General features: G+C 37.9%; 2 protein-coding genes and 3 non-coding genes across 10 annotated transcripts; all 5 read right to left on the bottom strand.

The window, feature by feature from the left end:
• Window positions 1-124: 124 nt before the first annotated feature.
• LOC143877034 (uncharacterized) lies at window positions 125-3160 on the bottom strand. 3 transcript variants are annotated; one of them, XM_077378750.1, is made up of 2 exons: window positions 2907-3160; window positions 125-2630 (listed from the first exon to the last, which is right to left on the bottom strand). In XM_077378750.1, exon 2 carries the CDS (start codon window positions 2315-2317, stop codon window positions 299-301), a length of 2019 nt encoding a protein of 672 aa, XP_077234865.1. In that variant the 5' UTR covers window positions 2318-2630; window positions 2907-3160; the 3' UTR covers window positions 125-298. The 3 variants fall into 3 exon arrangements, with proteins under 3 accessions (XP_077234865.1, XP_077234866.1, XP_077234867.1); XM_077378751.1 differs by having other exon boundaries at window positions 125-2328; window positions 2907-3047; XM_077378752.1 differs by having other exon boundaries at window positions 125-2291; window positions 2907-3046.
• Window positions 3161-4209: 1049 nt separating this feature from the next.
• On the bottom strand, window positions 4210-16539 carry LOC143877033 (protection of telomeres protein 1b-like). 4 transcript variants are annotated; one of them, XM_077378746.1, is made up of 11 exons: window positions 16098-16539; window positions 13751-13905; window positions 13365-13554; window positions 11694-11761; window positions 11464-11552; window positions 9786-10055; window positions 9571-9647; window positions 9161-9274; window positions 8378-8436; window positions 5290-5445; window positions 4210-4617 (listed from the first exon to the last, which is right to left on the bottom strand). In XM_077378746.1, the coding sequence occupies exons 1-11, from the start codon at window positions 16219-16221 to the stop codon at window positions 4402-4404; spliced, it is 1518 nt and encodes a 505-aa protein (XP_077234861.1). In that variant the 5' UTR covers window positions 16222-16539; the 3' UTR covers window positions 4210-4401. The 4 variants fall into 4 exon arrangements, with proteins under 4 accessions (XP_077234861.1, XP_077234862.1, XP_077234863.1 ...); XM_077378747.1 differs by having other exon boundaries at window positions 13751-13887; window positions 16098-16534; XM_077378748.1 differs by lacking the exon at window positions 9161-9274 and having other exon boundaries at window positions 16098-16530.
• LOC143878049 (small nucleolar RNA snoR113) lies at window positions 14300-14397 on the bottom strand. Its single transcript, XR_013250873.1, has one exon. It is a non-coding gene; the product is annotated as a small nucleolar RNA snoR113 (small nucleolar RNA).
• Window positions 14728-14826, bottom strand: LOC143878046 (small nucleolar RNA snoR113). Its single transcript, XR_013250870.1, has one exon. It is a non-coding gene; the product is annotated as a small nucleolar RNA snoR113 (small nucleolar RNA).
• On the bottom strand, window positions 15745-15842 carry LOC143878047 (small nucleolar RNA snoR113). Its single transcript, XR_013250871.1, has one exon. It is a non-coding gene; the product is annotated as a small nucleolar RNA snoR113 (small nucleolar RNA).
• Window positions 16540-17283: the final 744 nt, after the last annotated feature.

The following is a 17283-nucleotide window of genomic DNA, read 5'->3' as shown; positions in this document are numbered from 1 at the left end:
AGAAGCACAATATTTTCAAAGCTAAAGAGTAGTGGATTAAATTAAAAACGCATACCGTAAAATGAAAACATTGATACAGTTATTAATAGAATGATGCCACATTATAAGGGGAAAAAAACAAAGGTCGCCAAAATGATATCCTCCTCAAGCCTGCTATTAAGAACAAGTGGAAATACAAGATAAATAAATAGACTAAGGTAGAAACAGTCCAAATAACATAGCACCATTAAAGCTAAAATATATTTTACAAAAAAAAGCGATTATTTGAAATTTTCTGTTCCAGTATAAGGTCAAGAGTTTAATTCATCCTTCTCCGTTTGCGTGCATGATGAACTCCCCCATCTACATCTAAGGAACCAGAGGTACCATTTCTTCTTCTTCTTCGAGGGGAACGAGAAGATCCTGCAGCATTTGTTTCATCAGTAACATTAAGAACTCCAACATCCCCCTGTATGACAGCCATAGTGCTTGAAGCTGATGCTTGATCTGCCGCCGGTGTTGCTCCTCGAGATCCCTGACCATGCAGAGTATTAGGATTTTGAGGGTTTACAGATGTGGAGGTGCCATATTGATTTCCATTGTTGGACATCCTCTCAAACTCACCACCAGTTAGAGACGCAAGTCTATCAGTGGCCATTCGGTGCCAAACATCAATTCCATCATGCAAAAATGAGCTACTACCTGGTATTTCATGAAGCTCCTCAACATGTGAATTACCAATTTGAGAGTTTGATGCATGTGCAAACGCAACTGCAGTAGTGTTTCTAGATGAGCCACTAGCCCCTACATTCACCCCATTTTCTGAACTACCCTGCCTAAGCAACCGGCGAGCAGCTCTCAACCTAGTGAGCATACCAGCATCACTAAAAATTCCCCGCAGACTTGGCTCCTGCCCCTCGAATCCATTTGCACTGCGTAATTCTTCATCAATAACATGTCCCCGTGAGGTAATTCCTTCCCCCAACCTTCTTCTTGAAAGTGGTCTGCGTAACCCATGCCTCAAACTCTCAAACCTACATCCACGGGGTCTTGGGGGTACCTTCAAACTTGAATCACCACCCTTCTTCTCAACCATAGCTTCAGAGCTTCCTCGGCCGTAAATAGGTGTGATATTTGATTCAGTTACCTCCCCTTTGCACACCGGGCATTCTTTATAATCAGAATGCATATGCAACCACTGATATAAACATGGCCAACAAAATAGATGACCACAAGACGTAACAACGGGTTCATTAGCCACATCTAGACAAACATTGCACTCAAAGTTTGCTGGACCACTGGTCTTCTCCTTCACTTCCTCTTCCACATCTCGATTAACAAGTCCTTCGGCACTTACTTTATGGGCCCCAGAGGTTTCAACGGATCTTTCAGAAGCCATAATATCTTGAAAAACAGGATCCCGTCTTGAGGAAGGTGTAGTGAAATCGTGTTCAGCCCTGAAATGAACTGTTGACCTGAATCTCCTGATCGGCCAACGACGATTGGACTCAATCAATCTCCGGAAACGAACTTCTGGGTATTGAAGGAGCTCCTGTTGTGAAGCACTATCTGGCATCAAAGATTCACTGGTTTGCACATTTGGTCGGTATGGACGGAAGGCAACTGACGATGGTGAATTTTGGCCGATGGAATGGTTGTCACGGACTTGTAATTGTGAGGTTGCGGGGACTGGAACATAGGATGTGGAATCTGGAACATGGGAATCGATATCTTGAAGGACAAAAGGTTCATTAGGTTGCACAAGTGGTGAAACTGGAGCATAAGATGGTGAATAAGGGACATACACGGCATGGTTGGTACCCTCCTCGACTATAGGTTCACTGCTGTCTTGAACAATCGGGGTGACAGGAGCATAGGATGGAGAGTAAGGATCGTATTCGGATAGGGTATTAATATCCTGGCCTAAAGGTTCAATGCTGGTTTGCCCAGCTGCTGAGGCAGGCACATAAGATGGTAAGGATGGAGAGTAAGGAGAATACTCGAGATCAGAACTACCATCACGGACCAAAGGCTCATTGCTGGTTTGAATTTCTGGTGAAACCAAATTGTGTTCAATATGAAGATTCTCAGTAGTACCTAAAGGTTGGTTTGGTGTATATGAAGCATGGGTTGGTGAGTAGGGAGCATGAGAATCCAAGGCCTCAATAAAACCGGGCATTTCTCTCGAAACATTGATTTCTTCACCCGATAATAATATGGAACCCAGGGCAAGATCGGACCCGAGATCTGATCCACGACGAATTGGTGACCGAGGAAGACCCAGATACAGATTGAGATCCATCCTCCAGCTTCTGTTTTCATCCACCCCGTCAACCATTGCCCAACAAACTAAAGATAAAAAACAATTAAATTTCCTGTGAGAAACTGAAACCGTGATTTCGACAGTAAACCCTAGTTTTTTTCCTGCAGGAAATTGAAACCGTGATTTCGACTGTAAACCCCAGTTTTTTTTCCTGCAAGCAAGCTGAAATCGAAACCCTAGTTTTTTTTCCCTCAACTAAGCTGAAATCGAAACCTTGATTTGAACATTCTAACCCTAAAGCCCTAACTCCAAAAACCGATTATTTCCATTACCACGTCAGAACTGTCTAAATTTCAAAGGTGCTTGCAAAAGTCTCAAACCATCACTTCTGATTCACCATGAAAACCAAGATCAAAAAGTTAAGTTTGTTTTTTTCGTTTCTGGTCAGGGCTGCAGATTTTAAGAAACCCTAAGAAAGAATTCAGAGCTCTTGTTACATTATCTACAACCTAAGTTAGGGTTTGAAAGAAAACCCTAGAAATAGAAATTGATCTTGCGATCAAAACCATTTCGTTTTAATGGTCAGATATAGATCACGGAAAGAAAGGATAAGTAAATAAGAGAAAGCGAAAATAAAGAGATCTATCTCTCAAAAGATCCGTACCTAATAACGAGAAATCATGGCGGAAAAGTTGTGGTGTCAGAGACTGTTTCCATCAGCTTCCTCTGGTTGGAATCTACACGAGGGTTTGATGGAAAATAAGGATACCATTTAAAGAATAAGGAAGGTGAGTGATGTTGGCACTACTATGTTTTGATAAGGACACTAAATCCTCTTGTCTTTTACATTGCTTATATAGCTGTTAAAGTTATTACAAGCCCATCAAAAAAGAAAAGACTAGCTGAATTTGTGTAATTATTAAAAAAATGGTAGTGCTAATATCAGTAACCTTTCTTCTTTCTTTTACCCTCTATTTGAAGGGTTTTGATCGTCAAAGTGCGTCCTTAACATACATCATACCTTTCGTTTTCCTGCTTTCTCTTTTTCATGTGTGAAGGTGAGCGCATGTTACACGCTTCTTCCGTGGGGCCCACGCGATGTACGTAATGTCAAATAACTCAAACTGGAAGTGATCTATTCGCCCATGTTTTTTTAACTTAGGACAGCCCCCTGTAGTGTATTTATGACTACTCTTTTACCCTAGTGGCTGCCCCGAGTTAAAAAATGGGGCAAACATAGCATGTCCCAGGTCGGCCGGCATATGCAAATAGGTCACCACCTAAAAGTCTAAAAACTCATCCCATATCAAACGATCCTGACTATCTGATCACTGCTGTGCAATGGACGGTTGTAAAAGAGCCTAGAAGAGACCCATACAATCAGGGTCCTTCTGTACTGACGGGTTCAACCCAATTTTGGGATTTGGGTCATCATTTCCTTGGGTTCGATTGAGTTAGGATTAGGAATGGATTTTGAATAAAAAAAATTTGTTTATGCTCCGGGCCAACCCCAGCCCAACCTCATCCGATTTGAAAAATCAGGTATTGAGTTACGGTTCAGAGATTTAAAGACCAGTTGCGTTAGGGTTGATCCTCCTCGACGCAAGGGTCAGGTTGGGTCAGGCTAGGATTTAGATTATGCTCCCTTGGGTTGGGCCAAGGTTGGACTCAACCAGACCCAACGTGCTAAGGTTTGCACCTCTAGCGCAACCTCATTTCTTTTAGTCGAATACTTACATGGTGGACCCAAGGTTGATCTGGACCATCCATCTGATAAGCAAAAAGTTGGTCCCCTCCCAACATCCTGAAGATCTCACCAATGGAACAGTTCTAACATCCATTAATTATTAGGCAACGATGCACATTCAACCTCGTGGCAAAGGATACCATTCCCATATTTTTCTTTTGTTTCATTTTCCCATTAACCGTAGTACAAAAGAAAAGGGCAGAATCGCAGCAGAGAAGGGTTACAGAACAGAACCTTAATTTCATTTTGGCCATAGCAGTGGTTGGGCTTATAAATATACAGGAAAAGTTGTTTTCTATTCTTTTTTTTCTTCCTCCACTGCTTTAAATAGTTTCAGTTATGGATGATACAAAAAAAGTTACGGATGATACAAAAGGATTGCACCAAAACATTACAAGTAATTTCAGAGTGTTCATGCAACTAGTGTAGTACCAAAAATCCGATAATTCCTGGTAGCCCAAGCGTCACTCTTGTCGAGATAATAAGATTTTAGGCAGAGCTGCACCCATGGTGGGTTTCTGGAATTGTTGCCACCTTCCTCGCCGCCAACACTTTCAGTGATCCCAAGTAGTTGGTTCGTCTTGCTAGTCACCACATCAATAGGCGGATAACCACCGAAAAACTTCACCTGACATGGATAGAGATGATATTACAAATAAGCAGCATCACAATTCACAAATGGCAACAAATAATGAAGTAGCAATTTGGGGTTCAGCTTTTAGCTCAATTGGATGAAGCTTTGTGCCTCAACCTTGAGAACTCAGGTTCAATACAGGCTTACGTCCCAAGAGGAGTGAAAAGGGTTCAATACAGTAAATGTTATCACAACAAGGCAGATTTGAACAATGTAAATTTTCTTGTATGTCAGCATTTCTAGGGTCTTAAGGAGAAGTCACTACATTTCTAGTTAAATGGAAATTGAAGTGATGTGAAACATGAGAAACCAAAATTCTGCAAGAACTTCAGTAAGATTTGGAAATCTATAATTCTTAGAACCTATTATTGTTTTCCTGGGGTATGGAGATATGTTTAGGTGAGACTGCCTCTGATAAACAGGTATTGAAAGAGGGAAATGAGCACTGCACAAGTGGCAAAGCTACAGAGGTTGGCTCTAATATATTTTTTTAAAAGTAGGTTGGCTCTAATATTCACATAAACATATAGCTGAAAATTGCCTCTTTGAATTTCAATACAGCAGTGCATCTCCTGGAGGGTAGGCAAAAGAGCCCTATCTCAAATGATTTTTAAATTTCATGATATTTGAATTAAAAATTTTGAGAAGCTGAAAACTAGATCTTACCCCATCTTCCCCGAATACGAAAGCATGGATCCTAGCAGTAGGATCTTCTAGCGTCAATCTGATTCTATATACGTGTGTCGTGAGAGAACGGAACACTTCAGGCCGGCAAGGATATATCTCTACAACACGAACCACGCACTTGAATCTGTATGTTACCTGCAAAATGCAGTTGTGTTTAGTTCAAATATAGACAGGCATATTTTACAAACCATGGTTACAGATTATATCCTAGTTTGAAACCTCAATTAGTTCTACAGAGAGAAGAACTAGTAAGTACTTGAAAATGGCTTCAATACGCATCTAAAAAAAGAAAAACCGCAGAAGGGGTCAGAGCTTGCCCATGTAAAAGGATTCCCTACTCACACCACACCTATAAATAATTTCAACCAGTTCTTAACCTAACATGGTCCCCTTGACATGTTAAGCTTGCTCAGTAAGTGATGATGGCCAATTGTACGCCCCTTGGTGAAGACATCTGCAGTTTGTACATCACTTGGAACGTAGCATGGAAATACTTCACCACTACACCTTTCATTGGACTTAGCTGTTAATTCCATTTCAGTGACTGTTCCATTATTTTCCTAGAGCGGAGCATTCCAATGTTCCGCTTAGCAAAAGACGATACAAGATTTGGAAAAAAGAACTTTAAAATGGAAAAAATTTAGACCCAATATGGTGTAGTAGAACAAAACTTGAGATGGTCATCTTCAACTTTGATTTAGGGTTTAAGAAAAAAAAAACCTAAATCTAGTCAGAAGAGGGTTTTTTGATGGATTTCACTCGGTCACTTGAGAGGGGTGAAATGTCTAAAGGCATCTCAAGTCTCAACAACCATGAAAAATGCAAGTAAAAAAAATAGTTAAATAAATATTTTGAATTTACTGGTCTAGAAGAGGCTAGAGCTTTATTTCTTTCATCTGAGTTGCGGGGATTACAGAGTTCCTCCCCTGCAAAAAGGGCTAGGGGCGGTTTAGTCTCTAGGAGGAATAGGGAGCTAGCAAGACTTGAATTTAATGTCAATCATGAGAAAGTGGGGTGGAGGCCAGAGTTGAATTTGATCTAAATCAAGAGTGAAGCTAAGTTCACAAATAACACGCACAAGAAAGCAAAGGGGAACGTGCAATGGAGAGGAAAGCAAGTTATCTTTATTGCTGTTCTCAGTGAATATATTGGGGAACCGATCGCCCATTCACTAGAATGGATTACCTGCTAGGATATGCACTAGCAGGCACCATTTGATGGTCAAGACTCAAGCATGCTTTCAAGATAATACGTGGAAGCACTTTCTTAACTTAAACATGAGTATCACCAAAGGTGCTATGATTTGAACATGCCTTTTGGGAAGGATCCCAATTGATATTGAAGCCATAACATTTACAAGTCACAGGCCATATGCCATGTGAACAATGCCAGAAGAAACAGCCCTGTGACATTTGGCATGTTTGATATCCAACATTTGACCAAGAACTTTTGGTGTGAGAGTGGAATTTAGTCCATGCTTTCGAAAGCCAATCATTGGCATACCAAGAGTCAAACAGAGGGTAATATTTCCAACAAAAAGGAATAACATCAACAAATTCACTGATTTTGGAGACTCCTGTTTTTCTTATAATCGAGTCTAACTTTATATGCTCATCAAGAAGAAAATCTACACCTTCCGGACGAACAAGGAGGCCCTAGGCATGAAGAACAAAAGGATTTGACTCTTCCATAAGAGTAAGTTGTCATGGGTAGGTTTTATGGTGACAAGTTCAGAAAACATGGGAAACGAAGAAGGTGAGTCAGGAGAGGAGTGGGTTTGAAGAGGATTCATGAGGAAAATCGGATGAAGAAGAGATAAGAAATATAAAGAATACCATTCGGAAAAAGGAAATATATAGAATAAAAGGTAAAAAAAGATCTAGAAAAAAGGTTGATGAAAGAAATCCATATAAATGGGGGCTACAGTGGGAATGGAGTAAGCTGGTCACAAAAAAAGAGGTTTTGAAAAAATTGTATGATTGGAGACAATTTTAGTGAATCTTGATGTTTGGAGGCGGGGAATGTTAACATGCACCTAATTTTAAGTTATTTTGTCTGTTAAAATGCACAAACTTGAAAGTAAAATGTGTGGGTTCTCCTTTTTTAATTTAAAGGATGCAATGACATGCTAACTTTCACCTCATTAAGTGATGCTTAAATTAGCAACAGAAGAGAGATTTCAAGTTATTTTGTTAACATGCACCTAATTTTAAGTTATTTTGTCTTTTAAAATGCATAAACTTAAAAGTAAAATGTGTGGGTCCTCCTTTTTTAATTTGAAGGATGCAATGACATGCTAACTTTCACCTCATTAAGTGATGCTTAAATTAGCAACAAAAGAGAGATTTCCTGGGATTAGAGACAAAAGGAGACACCTTAATATTCATGGGATTTGAAGAGACAGGTAAAGGATTTCGAATATTTCTTAAGCAAAGATGGAATAAGAGACGAACTTGAAGCAAGAGAGAAGAAAGCAAATGGAAAAAATACACGAGGTTTGATTTATGTAGAAAATGAAAGAGAATAAGGAGAGATGAGAGAGAAACTTTGAAAGTAAGAGAAGTGGAGTGGAAAAGAAGTACCTCAATCATGATTTAGGTCATTGGATCTTATCTTCTCGATCTCAAGGATCTAATAACATGTAAAAACTACCTTGAATATCATAGATCATAAAAATATAGGCGTAGAAGAGAGAAATTATTAAGTCAAAACTCAGTTCCTTAGCATTCAATAATGAAAAAAATACAAAATAGAGCTTATATTTATAAGGGGGTTAATAAAATGACTAAAATACCCCTGCCATTAATTTCGACCAGTTCTAACATATATAATCCTATGAACCCACAAAATATTTCTTCACACAATTCATGAACACAGCACAATCAGCACTACTTAGGGATGTCGCAACGTCAAATCCAATTGGTTATAATATTACCAGTTCCGGTCAGCCTGAAGCAACTTAGAACCCGCAAAAAGATGAAAACTAATGCAATGTGTAGGCCATGCCACGCGCACACACACACATGCAGAGAGAGAGAGAGAGAGAGAGAGAGAGAGAGAGAGATACCTCGGAGTGGGTAAGGACATCCATTAGCGTTGAGAACGGCATCTGTTCATGATCTATCTCTGGAAAAGAAACATAATATGTTATAAATAAACAGATCAGTATTACAGAATTTTACTATTAAAAAAAGAAACACTGAACCGTGGACAAGCATGTGACAGTTCCAGTTTAGGAAGCCTCAGAGATCATTCATGAAACCACGGATTGAGTTATAACTTATATTGATTTCCATTTTCAGAAGCTTCTGGCAGCCAAGCCAGACGATGAAAAAACACGAAGAATTTGGACAAACGGAACTTCAAAGATTAAAAAAAATAAAGCAAGGGGACTTTTGCATTTCTGAAACCAAATGTTTTATAAAGAAACAGAATTGTTTAAGCACTTTCCTTGCATAAGACTTCCTTCGCACATGTTCGCACAACAAAGTACTTAGATGGCAGTTGCAAACATTATTCAAATATTATAATCCGCTAAAAAATATTGAAATCCATTTTCCAGTACAAAAGCAAACCCCTTTTGCAAACAAGTGAGTAGATTAATGGATGAGTGCAGTAGATTAAGCAATTGAAAGTTCCCATGAAATGTTAAACAACTCAAAGGATAACGATGGTAGAAATCAATGGTATTAATTGGAAACCAATTGCACAATTATCAAGCAATCAATAGCCAGATGAGATAATCAGGTAAGACTCAAACTCAAAACAAATTTTACATAAAGAGATACTAAGCGTAAAGGTGCTTTGTAGAAGCACAAACAAAAAAGCATGGAAGTAAAGCGGTATTCACCATCCAATGATCGACGTCTCGATGTCTGCTTAACGCCTTCTGGTGGTAGTAATATTAATAGGAAGCCATAGTAGATTGCTTTTCCAACAAAAAACTTAGGTACTAAACCACACACTGAAATTACAATCCAAGGTTTAGAAACTCAAAATTTTATACCTCACAACCAAGCTTCACCATGCTAAGATGACAAAATTATGAATGTACCACAAATCATGAAAGGAATCATACTGAAACTACAACAGATCTATTTTCCATTTTCATTTTTTAGCAGTTTTAAAAGAAAAGGATAAACGGAATGTGTGTCTATAGCTAACCTAAGGAGGTAATGGTAGCAAACGCTGCTCCAAAAGACAGAAACAATAAATTATCCATTTGAAGGACCAACAATCATTTCTAACTTTACTAATTACCTGTTATGCGAGAAGGCCAAGGAAAACTGGATAAAGGTAGCCGTTCCAACCCAGAAGACAGACGTTCAGTGTAACACCTAATTCATGAAAATGCAAAAAATATAGTGTTGGATCTCTGTCGCATAAGTTGCAAGATTTTTTTCTTTTTTCTTGTAAGAGAGATGATTATCTTACAAGACACTATCTCCCTACGTAAAGAACTGAAGATTTATTACCTTTCAAGATGTATTACTGCTTTGTCCTCATTAGACAGGAGACGGAGTTGACTAGAAGGCCACAATACACCTTGCCACAGTCCAAATCGGACTTCATAGGATAAGTTACGGAGTTTGACCCATTGGCCACCACCTTGTACTTGTAGACCAAGCTCTTTGTCAATGATTACTCTCAAAATGGTTCCTAAACAAGGAAATGTGCATAAAGCATTCCTTGGCAATGGGAGTGGTTCCAATAGTAAAGGAAGCTGATTATCTCCATCATCTAGCCTGTGAGTCATAGATAGTGAAGTCTTATTCTTTTATGAGACCAGCAAAATCAAGTTTTTAATAACAAATAAATCAGTAAATTTTAATTAAAACTAAAATTTTAAAAGAAAAAAATTGAGTTTGTATGCGATCAAGCCTATGCCTGCATGTGAATTATTCGCTTTTAGTATCATTTGAATTATTGAATCAGTACAATAGTTTAGAGAAAAGCTAATAGCTTATTCACCCAAAGTAGCATTCTCATCCTTATCCAAGGACCACTTAACACAGTGGCTCGATCAGGACCATGTGGAAAACCAACAGACAATCCCAGATGTAATTTCACACATTGAATGAATGAGAAGAACACTTGAGCGAGTGATATTGCACTCCGTAAGTTAAAAATTAGCGCTAGACATTGAACAATCAAGCAATGTGAAGGACTGTGTTTGAAATGAAAGTACAATCTTTCATTTCAATTAATAACAAGATACGACCACCCAATGAAGTTTCTTTATTAAACCTCTCCAAAAAAATATGACAATGCAATTCATATGTATATTGATGTATTAAAAGAAATACCAGTAATATGCAATTGTAATGATGGTAAGGTGATCAATCCAAAGACGATTCCACAACTCTCATAGCAGACTTTTCTAGCTGTAACTTCACATATTAAATGGATGAGGACACTTGGAAGAATTGCATTGCATCCCCTAGTTAAAAGATTAACACTTGACACTAAACATTGAAGCAATCTCATCAATTATTCTTTTGAAATGCAAGTAGGAGTTTTCAAATTCATTTCACCAACTCTAGAGATGCACATCAAATATGCCGACAAACCAACCATTTGGTTCTTCACCCAAGAGTATGACCTCCTATGTACATCGATAAATCTAGGGAAAAAATCTCAAATAATCAAGAAAAGATGAATAAACACCTAAAAAGCAAAAGGATATACAATTAACATGAATATTAAAATGGGTAGGTAACAATAAACAACACTTACTATTGCAAAATTATTGAGACACTTTCCTACATGGATGGTCATCAAGATTTTTCCAATTATATATAGGAAGTGATATATTCACCCCATTTTCTTCCCTGGGCCAGCCCCTTGTAGTGTAAAAAGAGTAGTCATAAATATACTAGAGGGGTGGCCCAGGGAAGAAAAATGGGTGAATACATAATTTCCCTTATATATTTATAAGAGCAAACATGTTGTAATTTAATCAACATGTGAAGGCTCTACAATTGAACATGCATCCCTCTAATTGAATGCACAAACAATAAAGCCTAATTTTGCATTTCTTATTTTTATATCCGCACATCAGTGTTTAATTTACACAAGCATCACATGCACATAAATATAAACAATACAGCATTAGAATTAATAAAACAAAATAACATATTTGTGAGTACTTACTTCATCGGTAAACTTATAGGAGGGGCATCAGTTCCATCCCAAACGAACAGCAACCACCTATCTTCAGGAAATTCCCGTGCACAAATAATCTTTCTCAACATAATCATAACACAGATAAATTGGTTTCCTTTATTCCCTTGAATAGAAATCAGTAAAGTTTCTCCTCAAGAGAACCTGCATAGGGATCTTGATCTCATATTCAAAAGAAGTCACGAGGATATGTGGTTTACCTTGCATATTAGATCAAATGATTTGCCAACTTTGATATCCTTCAATGGAAGTAAGAGCTCATTTGTCCCTAACAAGCACACAAACAATTTATGAATAGTTTAAAGCTTTGACGTATGATGAAAACTAGTCAAAGATATAATTGGACCACCTAATACATATGTTGCAGATGTCACTAGCAAAATGCCAGCATAAGCATAACCAGGTTCTCTCATCCAGGCAAGCATGTCCGGCTTAGTAGGATAGCATTCAGTCTCTAAAAAAAGTTGCTATGTCTCGTAGCTTATAAATAAATGATTAGAAGTTCAGACAACAAATAAATGCATCCAATTTCATTCTTCTACAAAATTATTGGGAAAAAACACGTGCCAATCAAAAAAAAAATGCACAACACATGCTAGCAGCATATTTGAAAGAAAAAGAAAAGGTCGTATAAGAATATTACCAAAACCATGTCAATGCGTCCTTCTGAGGCGATTTCAGAGCTTTTTAGAACTCGAAACATAAGATTTTCTTATAGTATGCTCTTAATGCAAAAAAGAGATGAACTGCAGATAAGAGGCAGAGTTCTAGAACAAAAGCTCTAAAAGTAAAAACATCTGATAAAGTGAATCAGTATATTTTGGTCCAAGATGGAGAAAGCATGCTTCAATGTCAAATAGGAGAACCTCTCGCTCCCACCGAGGTTCACCTTCAACTGCAACAATAATATATTGTTTGTAGGTCATGTCGCCAATGAGATATACATGCATAACGGTCGCTTTGGTAGCTTGCACTTGTCAGAACAAGAATGTGGTTTCGGGTGGAAGCAACAAGATTCCTACCAAATAACAGGGGAAAGAAGACATGCAAGGAAAGGCGTACAAAGGAAAAGGTAGTTAAGCACTTTCACTAGCGTAACATCGTAAGAGAAAAAACACCATTCAAAAAAAAACCTTGTAATAGAATTGCATGGAGAACAAATACAACTCAAGTAAATAAATAATGTGATAATGGTAGAGTCAATAAATTGAATTTGTCAGGATGTCCGTAGACAGGCTACTATTGGATGGTGCCTTGGCAGTGTTTTAAAACTATTGACTCAGACCAGAACTGAGCCAAGGCCAAAGGAGTTGACTTAGGTGAGTCAATGATTGACACAGTCAAGCAACTCAATGATTGGAGAGGTTACTTTTTAATTATGGCAAGTTAAAGGAGCTTTTTATTGAATTGGTAGTGTAAAACTCGGAGTCAGACAAGAACACGACCAAGGCAAGGCAAATCCTTGTCGACTCGAGAATTTCAATGATCAACTCAGGTAGTTGTCAAATAGTGGCCTTGGGTTCGATGAATATTGTCAGTAACATAAGAAAAATACTAAAAACGAGCTCAAACTACAAAATATTTGATTTACTAGAAGCTTATGCTGACAACAAGGTGACGGCCTGTGAATTCTTAATTTCCATTATGTTCTGCATGAAGTAAATCAGCTTACCAAGGCCTGGAATGGCACCCAAGATTAGGGAAATGCCCCAAACATCAAAATAAAAACCACGATTATACATAGTCTGCACCAAGACATGATATAGATGAATCTAACTATTCTTCTTCATTTAAATACATTACCAAGAACTTAAGATATAATTAACTAGAACAAATACTAACTATATTAGAATATGTGTGCATGAACTAACCTGTATCAAATTGATTACCAACCAACCAAGTTCTTAAATTTTTAATAAGCAACTTGTCAGTATCTATGATTTGAAGGCCAGAGGAATCCTGATATGGGCTAATGTCTTCACTAAATTTCCCATAAAATAGCGCAAAAGAAGATAGCTTCTTCTTGAAAGTAGCATAAACATCCCCATCATGAATTTTCATCTGCAAAAGCCATGCCTAAAGTTTAGTGGGACCCACTTCCACTAGTCACTATGAAGTATCAAACACACCTGAAGATGAATTCATCACTGCCAGCATCTGAATTGTGATCAATAAAGTGTAACTAAACGACTTCTAAAGAAAATTTAAGCATTCCTGGAATCATAGTGTTTGAGAAGATCTTGTGATCAGTAACTACCACAACACTGTGAAGACGAATTATATCTCCAACTGACTTTATGTGGGGCAGCTTTTCTTTGTTTTCAGCAAAAAAAATTACAGAAAGCCCAGGAGACTGATATGAAATATCCATCATCTTCAACGTGCAGAAATAGTCTGCATAGAAATGTAAATCTATCAAAAATATCTCAGGCTTCTCAAGTGAAAGCATTTCATGTCATTATAACTATAATATATACAAGTGAAAATGATTTGCTAACACTATTTATGAAATAAGACACAAACTAGAGATTGGTTGAAATTGCAAAACAAAATAAAATGATCGAAGAGACACATAAGAACCTAACACAGAAACTATCTGACTAAAAGAGCAAACTAGCACTTGCAAATTAGAATGACACTAGAATCTGTTTAGGGTACCTGCTCGGGCGCACAACCCAATAGTAATTTTGGTGCTAATTGTTTGCAAACTCGCAATATAGAATTAGCAAATTTACACACAAATTAAACCCAAAATACAATTGGGTTTCACACAAACGGGCAAAATTTTCAATTTCATTGATCTCAGATGGCTCAGATAGCACCTTATGATATCTCACATCATTCTACTACTTATGGAATGGAACACATAGCAGCTGTAAGACCGGCCTTTTGTCATCACTGCCAGAGAACATTGTTTCTATGCCGAAACACCAGACATATATGGAGTAGAAATATATCCAAAACTAACCAATTTAAAAAAATGCACAGTAATATGCAACATTGTTAAATATTACATAATAGAAAACATCCTCCGCATAATCTAAAAACTTCCAAGTATTGTGGCACAAGAATTCGTTATAGGGTACCTGTTTGGGTGCACAACCCAATAGTATTTTTGGTGCAATTTGTTTGCAATTTCGCAATATAGAATTAGCAAGTTTACAAACAAATTAAACCCAGAATACAATTGGGTTGCACACAAACGGGACAAAATTTCAATTTCATTGATCTCAGATGGCTCAGATAGCACCTTATGATATCTCACATCATTCTACTACCTATGGAATGGAACCCATAGCAGCTGTAAGACCGGCCTTTTTGTCATCACTGCCAGAAAGCATAGTTTCCATGCCGAAACACCAGACATATTTGTAGTAGAAATCTATGCAATGCTAACCAATCAAAGCATACATAGTATAAGCAATGTTGTTAAATATTATGTAATAGAAAGCAAATAGTACAAAATTGGGATCTTCCACCAACCGGTTTTTTAAAGTTAAATTTTGATGGCTCATGCATGGTTAACCCGGGCCCGACTGGAATGGGGCGTGGGGGTGCTAAGAAACGATCAAAGAGAAATAGAATGGGCTTTTGCGGGGTCTATTGGGGGTGGCTGATGCAACGGAGGCTGAGGTTCATGCAGCACATCATGGCATTACACTTTTGGCATCAAATAGTGTGGATAATGTGGTGGTTGAAGGGGAATCCTTAAATGTCATCAAGTGGCTTAGAGGGGTCCAAAAGCACCTTTGGAGGTTCGACAGATTCTTTGATGAGATTGGCGATTGCATGAGATCTATGTCATTAGTCTTCAAGCATGTGCGTCGATCAGCAAATAAGGTGGCCGACAGCTTGGCCAGATTAGGAGCGTCGAAAGAGTCCTTAGCTTTATTTGACTCTCTCCATCCGTGACTTTACATTATACCTTAACTGTACTTTTCTTTTTCTATGTTTTTTCCTCTTTTGTACCTTGACCATCTTGGTCTATTTTTTAAAGAAATTGGCAACCATTCAAAAAAAAAAAAGTTTATGTAACAGAAAACATCATCCACATAAACTAAGAACTTCCAAGCATTATGGCACAAGAATTCGTTTTAGGGTACCTGTTTGGGTGCACAACCCAATAGTATTTTTGGTGCAATTTGTTTGCAAACTCTCAATATAGAATTAGCAAGTTTAAACACAGATTAAACCCAGAATACAATTAGGTTGCACACAAATGGTCCAAAATTTCAATTTTAATGATCTCATATGGCTCAGATAACACCTTATGATATCTCACATCATTCTACTACCTATGGAATGGAATCCATAGCAGCTGTAAGACCGGCCTTTTGTCATCACTGCCAGAGAACATTGTTTCTACGCCGCAAACCAGACACATATACAGTAGAAATAGATGCAAAGCTAACCAGTTAAAAAAAATACACAGTATTATGTAACGTTGTTAAATATAACATAATAAAAAACATCCTCCTCGTATTTAAAAACATAAACAGAAAAAAAAAAGCACTCAATATCAATAACCAAACAGAGAAAAATCCAGACATAGTAAAAAAGAAAAGTAACGATAATAAACATTATAAAGAAAAAACATAGATTACCAGTTCCTCGGCTCTTCTTTGGAATCCCAACCTCAATGACTATGCCTATCAGATTCACCTTCTGCTCAATGCAAGATATCGCATCTCTCAGTTCAAGATAGACCAAATCACTGCGCCCGGCCATTTTATGAGCCCCTGAAACCCTAGCTTTCCTCTTCCAACTTTCTTAAGAGTTAGAAATGCCTTTTTTTCACTCGCAGAGGGAGCGAGGGAGAAGAGAAGTAGCAGTCTTATAAATAACAGGAAGGGCTGAGGACGGCTTCTGTGATACGACACGACAATACACTCCCAGAGAGTAACTGAGAAACATTTATGAGATTCGACTGAATGTACAGATTCCGTCCTTACTACTGATTAGATTAGGTCGTAGGGCTAACGTAACGTGAAAATTATAGGGTGCAACTTAGGTCGGCCTCAACCCGGCCCGGGTACAACCCGATTTTTGGTCCGATTAGGTCGGGTTTGGGTTGGGTCGGAAGAAGCCATCCCTATTTAATTTAATTTCGGGTTGGCTTAGGGTTGAGGCCTTGGACAATCCGACCCAACCCAAACCCACGTCCTTCCTCTAATTTTATTGTGATTTCTTAGGGTTATATTTGTTTTTTGTATTTTTCTGTTTTCCCCTTGGTTAACCCGAACCCGATCTGACTTTATTTTTAAAATAAATAAAAAACAGGTTAGACAGGTTGGCTTAAGGTTGAGAGATTTAGAGCCAAGTTGGGTTAGGATTGACCATCCTCGACCTGAAGCTCGGGTTGGGTTGGGTTGGGTAGGGTTAGGGTTGAGGGAATGCAATCTACGGTTGGACTAGGGTTGGCCTCAACCCAATCTGAGCTGCACCAATAGAATTTTAGGGACTGACAGCACATTAGTAGGATGTTCGTTGGGCCATCCCAATCCAAACTTAATCTAGGCACTTTACTAGGATCCATGGATTTTATCTCTAGCATTGGATTCAAAATTATATTTGACGGGATCCCAACAACTTAGAAAAGCCAATGGGAAAGTCCTAAATCCGATTTTATGAAACTATCTTCTAATTTTTATAACTATTATTTCAGAGGTATTTTAGTAAAAATAAATTAAATTCATTTTTTCAAATAATTCCTATGTTTACTACTATTTCGTCATTCATCTATCTGAAGTCTTGAACCACCTTTATTATCTTTCTTCTCTAACTATTGAC

Source organism: Tasmannia lanceolata, unplaced genomic scaffold (assembly GCF_043159265.1).
Source record: "Tasmannia lanceolata isolate RefF3 unplaced genomic scaffold, GAP_Taslan_0.1 ptg000005l, whole genome shotgun sequence".
Lineage (NCBI taxonomy): Eukaryota > Viridiplantae > Streptophyta > Magnoliopsida > Canellales > Winteraceae > Tasmannia > Tasmannia lanceolata.
This window is presented reverse-complemented; position numbering and strand designations above follow the sequence as displayed.